This window comes from Panthera uncia, chromosome B1 (genome assembly GCF_023721935.1).
Source record: "Panthera uncia isolate 11264 chromosome B1, Puncia_PCG_1.0, whole genome shotgun sequence".
NCBI classification, from domain to species: domain Eukaryota; kingdom Metazoa; phylum Chordata; class Mammalia; order Carnivora; family Felidae; genus Panthera; species Panthera uncia.
In genome coordinates this window covers 169,451,752-169,461,000 of record NC_064811.1, presented here as the reverse complement: position 1 = coordinate 169,461,000, position 9,249 = coordinate 169,451,752, and the positions used below count along the sequence as shown (strand labels likewise).

Here is a 9,249-nt window from a genome sequence, read left to right as displayed (position 1 = left end):
CCAACCAGCCTCTGTTCTTCGGGTTGCGCAGACCCAGGCCCCAAACGGAGTGTCTGGGAGGGTGGGGGTGAAGGTCAGGTTGTAAGGCCGGGGCGGGGGGGGGGTGTTCTCACACCTCTGATTTCACCCCAGGGTCCTGCCCGACGAGAACGAGGCTTGGTGAGCAATTTTCGAAGAAAAATTTCCGAACCTCTGACCCGAAGGAGAGATGCGGCGCCCAGAAGACTGGACCGAACGATATTGGGGAACCGGGCTTTTAAACCGATCCGGAGGAAATTGAACACACCGCACTGAAGTGCCGATGTGAAACGTGAACGGAAAGAAACCCGGGGAGTTCCTTGGGAAGAGCGAACAAAGGAGGGGAGGGGGTAAAAGACGGAACACCACCCCCCACCTCAATTTTGTGTCAATCGAATATCGTTTAGAATTGGAATAAAGGTCATTTAAGATTTTTCTCGACCCTGGCAAGGGGCGGAACGAAGCTCGCGGGCCGGAGCCGGGGATGCGCGCGCGGGCTTGGCACCCCCGCGGGGCCGGGCTTCCCTTGGCCGCAGCTGCGCCAGCCGGGCCCCCGCGCGGCTCGGGGCGGGATTTGTGTGGCGTGCTCTAAAAGGAGGTTTGTTGGGGGTAGCCAGAGGCTACAGAGACGGGAGTGACCCTCCAGGAGCAGCGTCTCACTTCACCACTAACCAACGCTCCTTCTGCGAGGGTGGCCAACTCTGCGTCCGCCCTCCCCAAAATCTGCACAAACTGAATTAAACCCAACCCGGTTGGCAGAAACGCTCCCTGCTCCCCAAAGGTCGGGCGCCCCCTTGCTGGACCCAAGGCTGCTACCCCCACTCCCTGTCCCCTCAGCTGTCCTTCCCTTGCTGGCCCCGGAACTTCGTCCCCGCCCAGAGGGAACTTGGACGCCGGCGGCTCGCAGCCCGTAGGCTCCCAGCGGTGCGGCGGGTGTTTGCCCAAGCTCCCTAACCCGCGCAGGGAGGGCGCTCCTAGCGCAGGCGGCTGGGAGGGGTGCGGTGCAGCTCCCATCCCCTCCCCGGTCAAAGTTCCGGGGTCTCGACTCTTCAAACTACCTCCTGGCAGGGCACAACGGCCCCTGAACTTGTCTCTGGGAGGTGAGGTGGGGGCGCCCGCATTGCGCGGCCCTCTGGTTTGGGGAGGGCAGCGGGGAGCCCGGAGAAAGGACCAATTCATTCACATCCAGAGGGGCATAATTTGGGTAGCAGCTGTTGGGGGAGAGAAGAGCCAGCGTCCTCGACCCGGGTTCTGCCCTTTAACCCCAGCCACCCCAGGCCTGAGCGGCAGGCGGTCCGGCCGGGCTTGGCCCCACTGCTGCCTCACAGTCCCTCGCACTGCGCTGGTTACCTCTCTTGGGCAGCATCGAGGTGCAGCAGCTGAGAGGCCCCTTGAAAAAAATCGCCGGGCTCATCAACACCTCTTGAGGGACTCGAGGGCTGTCCCACACTCCAAGGAACCCGAGGCATAGGCTCCGCTGGGCACACATCTCTGATGAGAATGGGGCTGGGTGATTTAAGTTCAGAGAGATTTACAAGGACGGCGGGTCGGGGTAGAAGACTCCGAGGGCTTGGTTTTTGCAGGAACCGAAATTATCCATAGAGAATTGCTGGTTTGAAACAGGGTAGAAGTTTCAATCCTGTACATTTCTCTCCTACCCTCCTTTTTTCTATGGACAACTTCTATCTTGGCTTCTATGACAGTCCCGTTCCATATTCTGGCGCCCGATCTTCCTTCATTTCTCCCTTTTGTCCAAGCCAGAGCTCTGGGGTCCCAGTGCCACAGTCAGCACAACCCAGAGGCTGGGGTTTCACGTTCTCCGCCCCCTAAATCAACTATTCCAATCCCTGCACCCTGGGTTTGTGCTTAAAGGGTTTGCTCGCCTTCCCCTCCTCCTCATTAGTTTTCAAGTGAATCTCAGCAGTAGGGACCTGCGCATCCTGGGGCGCGGTCTGCTGGAGCAGTCCAGGGTCGCAGTTTGCCCCTGGGGTAGAGTGGAGGCGCAGACCTGTCCCTCTCTCAAGAGAGCGACATTTTCTGAAAGTGTGAGCTTCCAGTCCGCCCAGGCCAATGAGTAGCAAGGCGCTGTGTCCTCTAGCGGCAAACTCTCGCAGTTCATTTCTGAGCGCTCACTTACACCTATGGGATCTGGTCGAGAGTCAATTCACGCTCAAATTTGAGTCCTAAGTGAGGGGAAAGTCTCCTGAATGTAATCCAGGCTTTCGCCAAGGCCCTCCTGGTAATGAAGCCGGGAGGCTCGGGCGCAGTCGCTCGAACTGTGGAACAGCTGATTTGTCTCCTCCATGGCAGATGGTCTTTGAGCACAGATTTGCATTCATTGTCTTCAAATCTGTTTTCGCGCTGGTGTTCTAGATTTCAGCAGCAGATCTATGCGCAGATCAGAATACAAAAGGAGTAGCAAGAAAATAACACCCAGCCAGGAGGATTTTTAATAGGCACCGGGAGCTGCCCGGCGTAGTTAAAAAGCCGTCTAGGGTTTCAGCTGTTTGGCTGAGCCGCCGCCGCCTCGCAGCCACCAGCCTGCGGCCAGCAACGCGGCGACCGCGCGCCCTGGGCAAAGTTTCCGCGACTTCCCTGCTGGCTCCCCCCTCCCCCCCGCCCCCGGCTTCGCGAATTGGAATGGGGTGGGCTCTGGCGGGGGGGGGGGGACGGGAGGGGGCCTCTGGGACGACACCGAGAAGCTCTCGCTCTCAGCCTACCACGATCTGTCAGCAAGCTCTCATCCACACGGGTGCGACTCCCGCTAGTGTCTGCCCGGGGGTATTTTCCTTAGCTCCTTGACCGTTTCCCCAGACACTGTATTTATTTGACTAGCACTGGAGCCTTGCTCTTCCCCCACCGTGCCTCTTTCATTCATATATCCTCCTCTCTCAACAACTTGTAAACCGCACACAAAATCTGAGTGTCACCATGAAACAGGAGACTTGGGAGAGCCATTCAGGGAACTGGGTTGCTTTGGGGAACGTTTGCACAAAACATAAGTGCATGTGGTCACACTCTCCGCTTCTTCACAAATACGCACGCAGATTCAAGCCCCGAGAATGAATATGCCTCCGGCAGGCTGCAAAAATCTGCACCTAGAGGCGGGATCCACGAAGGCTTCGCGCTCCCGCGGCCGGACTGAGCGGGCGCATCCCAACCTGCAGGGTCGGATCACTAGCCTTCACTGCAGGATTTGGGGCCCCCAGCCGACGCACGCACACGGAGTTTGGACAAGGACGCAGCGTCCACAGCTTTCTGTCCCCTTTCACCTCCCGGACTCCCGGCAACGCCGAGCGTGGCGCGCGCCGCCGGAGGACGTCGGCCCGGCCTGCCCAGCGCCGGCCAATCCCGAGCGTCCATGCAAATGAGGCTCCTTATCGGGCCGCGGCTCCGCCTCCCGCGACCGCGGCCGTAGTAACCCATTCATGGGGCCCGCGCGCGGCTGCAGCCCGGCTCCGCGGTGCTCGCAGCCACCGCCTCCTCTCGGCTCCGGGTCTTCCCCTTCCTTTTACAACTGATCCTGTTGGGGATTTTTTTTTTTTTTTCTAAATTCGAGCGGTGGGGAGGAGCAGGGAGGGGGGGGGACCAGGAGGAAGGAGAGAGATTAGGCAGCCATCAATCTCCCGTTTCTCCCAGAACAGGTGATGCTTCTAAATTGTGATCACTTTCTGGAGGCAGCGCTGCCGCTGGAAGGATGCGAGAGACCTAGGACGGAGGGCCTCAGGCGGCAGATCTGAACTTGCGGAGGATAAAACCCAAACTTTAACTACATCAGTCCGCACCTCACGCGCGAAGCAAAGGACGGGTTATCTCCCCCCACCCCTCCCCTCCAGAGAGACTCAAACTTCGGCTCTTGATCCCTTTTCTTGGATTGCTTTTGGAGGACACCATTTGGTGACAGCGTTGGGAACAGTAGGGACAGTGTTGTAACTCGTATTTTTAAAGCGACAGTAGACGAGACTTTTTAAATGTTTGGGATTCAAGATACTTTAGGAAGAGGACCAGCTCTGAAAGACAAATCGCTGGGTGCCGAGATGGATTCCGTCAGGTCCTGGGTCCGGAATGTCGGCGTGGTGGACGCCAATGTCGCGGCGCAGAGGTAACGATATGGCCTCACAGTTATTACGTTCTTAAGTCTTTCCCTCCTTCGCTTTCTCTCTCTCACCGTCTCTCTGTGTGTCCCCTCCCTCTTCCCCCATCTGTCGCCCTCGCCCCACGCGCTGGGGCTCGACCCAGGGCAGGCAGGTCGCTGCAGTCAGGGGGACACTTACCCCCTAGCCAACACTCAAGTTTCCGAACTGCCTGGGTCGTTTGTGTTTCTCCCCCATTCCTTCCCCCACACACCACTCTTTGGGAGGAAAAATAGCAAAGTGGCATCCAACGCCTTGCAGCTCAGCCCCTAGTCCTGCGATGCCGGCCCGGAGCGGAGCGTGAGGACGCGAGCTGGCAGCCGCGGCCGCCGGAGGAGAGCCGGCTTCCCGGCGACTCCCGGGCTCCGCCACTCCGCGTGCAAGCGCCTCTCCTCCCGCAACTTGCCGGGTGATTCCTGGAGGCCGGAAGCCCCGCGGCCAGATGGCGGCGGCGGCGGCGACGCGAGGAGTGGGATAGGCCGGAGCCGCTGCTGGGAAGGCAAAGCGGCTGGGAGCTCCGGGAGGAGGGGGTGCAGGCTGGAGGTCCAGGCGCAGAGATAAAAACAGTGGACTAGACGCACGGAGGCGGGGGTGAGGGGAGAGAAGAGATTAAAAAGAAAAGACGAAGGAGTAGCAGTGGAAAGAGCCGCAGAAGAAACGCGAGGAGATGGGCTGCAAACGCAGGGATCACCAGCTTTTAGTTTTGCTAGTTGCTGAAGTTGACTTTGTTTCTAAGCGTCCGCCTGCTGAGATAGTAAACGCCTTGTCTAGGATGACACTCCACGAAGACATCCTGGTCCCCTTCCCTCATCAGCACTACTGAGCTGGGATTTGTGGTCTGCGCGTCCTTGTCTTGGAGAGACAGCCTCCTTCCCCCAACCCCAAAGTGCTCTCGAACTTCTTCCCACGACTCCAGCCTTCCTATCCGTTCTCCTAGCCATCTCCCTCTAAGTCCTAACGTCACGCAGAGAAATAACTCCTTTCCCAGGCCAGCCGTGTCTCCAGGTGTCCCGGGTAGAGCGAACCAGCCTCCACCCTTGGAGGAGAGGAGACCGCGGCTGGCGGCGGTTGCCTCCCTTCTGCCCGAGCCCCAGGCACGCCAGTATCCCCAAGGCAGACAGCATAAGGCGGCGACGGCTTTCCGCAGCCGTCTGGGTACTCTCTGGGCTCAACCGGGAGAAATTAGGCAGCTTCTCAGAGAAGGCTCCGAGGCGCATTTCCTTAGCCAAGCACCTTAAAGACACCTTCCCTACTTTCCTCCTTTCCCCAGATCAAATAATTGTGAAACTTGGAATAGGCACCCCGAGTGGCGGGTTCTAGCCAAAATTTTACACCATTCAAAAGAGTGAAAGTGCTCGCGCCCCAGGGTAGAAGGCCCAGCGATACCGGCGCCGCGGGGCAGCACTGGCCATCTGCGCGCTCGCCTGGGCCCTGAGACTTCTGTTAAATGTGATCTGGCGGCTAGTTTGTCCCCGGCCGCGACGGGTCTGCAGGGAGGTGTGTGCGCACACTCAAAACGCTCGAGGGCGCCTCCCGGGTCCTCCAACATGGGTTTCGCGGTCAGCGGGTTTGGCTGGCGCCGCAGGGAGATGCAGCTTAAGCGGGGATCCCTCTGGCCCCAGGCGAGGACGCTCTCTGCCTCTTAATAACATTTTGGCTGCTTCAAGCGCAGCAGTTCTGGGGGCGGGGTCCCCAGTATCACGTTGTCGGCAGTGGCCCTCCATCCCAGGTCCCAGGGATTCCGCTCTGCCACTGTCCGGGGCGCAACTTTTCGGAAGAGCGAGGGAAGCCGGAGGTGAGGCCTCTCCCTGTAGGGCCAAGGCTTGGGCTCTGGGTTTCTCGCCCGCCCCCAAGGCGTTCCCAGCCACGAACTTTTGGAGAGAGCAAGGAGGGCGTAGCGGGCAGTAGCTCTAGGACAGGACAGAGTCACTTCTTCAAAAGTAAGGAGGCATTTATTGCTCTAACCCGGGGTCCTAGTTCCAAATCCTGATCCAGCCGGCGGCGCCACCTGAGGGTGAAGATAGGGGCGGCCCTGCGGGATAGAACTTGGGCCGCCTCCTTGGGGGACCGCTTTGAGCCTAGGCCCGCACCCGAGATCCTTTGGGCTCCACTAAAGGCCGGACCGTGAGCTGCCAGGCGCTGGGACGCCCGGAGGCTGGAACAGCGGGCGTGGCAGTGGACAGGGCGTCGGCTCCGGCTCCGACAACCGACCCCTGTGGCCGCGGCGACTACTCTAAGGAGTCCGTTCTTCTTAAACCGAACTGAAAAAAGATCTGAAGGGCCCAGAGCTCTGGACCTGGGACCGGAACCCTTGACCCTCCTCCGCGGTGCTTGTGTGGGACGTTGGTAACATTGTGTCTTTCTCTTCTTCCCTCTGCCCGGTGGCCCCCTCGGTGTCTCTTCCTGCGCAGCGGAGTCGCCCTGTCCCGGGCCCACTTTGAGAAGCAGCCTCCCTCCAACTTGAGGAAATCCAACTTCTTTCACTTCGTTCTGGCGCTTTATGACAGGCAGGGGCAGCCGGTGGAGATCGAGCGCACAGCCTTCGTAGATTTTGTGGAGAACGACAAAGTAAGCGGAGGTCCCCCCTCTTCTCACGGCCTAATAACTACCACCTTGCAGAGCACTAAAGATTCCATCTGTCACTCGCGACACTTTTCCACTCACATCATCAGGGATGATAAATCGAGGCTTCTGGCCCAAGCCTCTAAATCAGTCGATTTCCCGGCGCCTCCTCCAGACTCCGCTCCCGCACCACACGCTGCGGGGGGCGCTGGCGGCTCTGTGCACCCAGCCTCGGGGTCAATCGTAGAGCCTGGTCCTGGACTGGCCGCGGAGTAAACGCCCTTCAGACTAGAGCATGCCCTTCTCCGGATTATTTATTATTTTGCACCTGCCAGCGCCGGCAGAGTGGGGAGCTGCTAGGTGCAAACCCAGAGCTCAGTCTTGGCCCGCTTTCCCCAATGAACCTTCTCTCCCACTCTCCCTCTTGAGCGCAGTGCCTGCTCCCGACCCAGGCTCGGTCAGGATTTGATCCCAGATGAAACGGACGTGTGAGAAAAGGAAAGTCTCTTGCCCTCTCTGGGCCTCAGTCTCCTCAGCTCTACAATGCGAGCTTTAGGGAAGGGGCTTCCGGAGGGCCCTCTCGAACCTGGCCCTGGGTCCCTGAGCTTGTGGCCCCAGAAGCTCCAGTCTTGGCGGGATGGAGCCGGGATGCTGCCGTTCCAAATGACAGACCTGTATCTTTCGGCCGAGAGAAGCCTTGGAGCTTCTTAAGGACCGAGAGATCCGGAGGGGCTGCCTGTTTGAGGCAGCTTTGGCCGCAGAGTCCGATGGTGGCGGCTCCGGAGGCAAACTTCTGAGGACATTTTTGAGGGGGAGGGACAGAGGCGTTGGAGAGCATCAAGTGGTCCGAGCTATAGTAAGTTTCAAGGGTTGGCAGGCCGAAGGCGCTCCTGCCCTTTGACCTGGGGCTGGGCAGGGGGTTGTTCAAAGCTGCAGGGCGAGTGCGAGAAAGGCGGCGGGAGGCGGTGTGGGGCGCGCTCTCCAGTCTGTCCTTTGGGTGGGGGGTGCTGGAAGGCAAAGGGGCTCGAACGCTGCCTGTCTTTTCAGGAACAAGGCAACGAGAAGACCAACAACGGCACCCACTACAAGTTACAGCTCCTCTACAGCAATGGTGAGCGCCCAGCGCCGGCGGCCGCGCCCGCACGTGTAACCGGCGAGGAGGGCAGCTGACCTTGCCGCCGTCGCTGGCTGGCGGCCTCCAGGCCTGGGGTGGGCAGGGCTGCGGGAGGCTCGGTCAGGGGCAGGGGACGGGCGGGGGGCCTTTGCCCCCTGGACGGCTCAGCCCGCCGGCTAGCCAGCAGCCCGGAGCCTGGAGTGGCTGCCTGGGCCTCTGCCCCCATGGCGGGGACGGGTTTGGGGTGCGGGGGAGGGGCTCCTCGGCCCTGACTTCGTGCCCGCCCCCTCCCCCCGCAGGCGTCCGCACCGAGCAGGACCTGTACGTCAGGCTCATCGACTCGGTCACCAAGCAGGTAAGTCGGAGGTCCACTCGGCTCCTCTTCTTCCCGCGCCCCCGTCCCCCCTCGTCTGTCCCTGACCTCTGCTCACCCCCCGCGGTTTCCAGGGTCAGACTTCACTTGCCTCTCCACGTCGAATAGCAAGAACCTGTCCAACCTGGAGAACAATTTTTTTTTTCTTCTCTCTCCCCCTTGTCCTGTTTCTTTCTGGCCGGGGGGTGGGGGGCGGGTGGGGGCAGGGGAGCAAAAGAGCGAAGAGAGAATTGTTGCGAGATCGCGCCCCCCCCCCCTTTGCAGAAAATATGTTTTCACTAGGGCCAACTTCGCTACTCTATTATTATTGTCGCCTGAATTAACCGGGCCACAGCTCAGGTTCTGTGCTAACTCCTAATGAAGTAGTGGGCAGAGAGGGGACAAAAACCCACCCCACAATTCTGTGCTTGCTCTGAAGTCTCCTTTCCTTTGTCTCTCCTTTGCCCTCCTATCTTCCCTCCCTGCCCCCCGACTCCTCTGCAGCCCATAGCTTACGAGGGACAAAATAAGAATCCGGAAATGTGCCGAGTTCTCCTGACGCACGAAGTGATGTGCAGGTAAGTCGCTTTTTCCTGCGGGCTTTGCTGGAAAGCGGGGCAGGTGAGCCTCGCTGGCCGCGCTCCCGTGAGCCCCCGGCATTGCCTTTCAGCAATGATGGCTGGGAGGGAGGGAGGCCTTACCCCGGGGGCCGATCCGCTAGAACTTCCCCTTAAAGGTCAGATTCTTAGAGCATATCCGTTAGGACGCTAAAAGGAAACCCACAACCACTCAGGATTTCACCGCCCTGGCATCTCGGGAGTCTCCTCCGTTACGTGGAAAGTCTCTGTAGCCCAGCGGTCGGTGGCAGCGCGGGGAGGGGGCGGGCAGCCCCCCGGCCGAATTTGGGGTCGTGAACTTTGCCTGAACCGGTCTCCACCCGAGGTCCGCACCGCTAGGTTCCCGCCTGTCGGGCCCGCTCTGGGTAGATTTCCAGGAGGGGCCACTTGTGGCATACCGAGTCAAAGCACTGGAAAACCTTGCAGTCCCGGAGAGGGACCACCCGAGGGTGG

The 9,249-nt window shown here is 59.9% G+C and overlaps 1 protein-coding gene across 1 annotated transcript in view; it reads left to right on the top strand.

Annotated features, from left to right (window-relative positions):
- The first annotated feature begins 3,524 nt into the window (after positions 1–3,524).
- Positions 3,525–9,249, top strand: part of EBF2 (EBF transcription factor 2) — a 193,444-nt gene continuing 187,719 nt past the window's right edge. Inside the window, exons 1-5 of the mRNA XM_049631619.1 lie at positions 3,525–4,120; positions 6,563–6,719; positions 7,761–7,824; positions 8,127–8,182; positions 8,684–8,757. Coding sequence (XP_049487576.1) covers positions 3,990–4,120; positions 6,563–6,719; positions 7,761–7,824; positions 8,127–8,182; positions 8,684–8,757 — 482 coding nt within the window. The 5' untranslated portion in view covers positions 3,525–3,989. The remainder of the gene's footprint in view (positions 4,121–6,562; positions 6,720–7,760; positions 7,825–8,126; positions 8,183–8,683; positions 8,758–9,249) is intronic.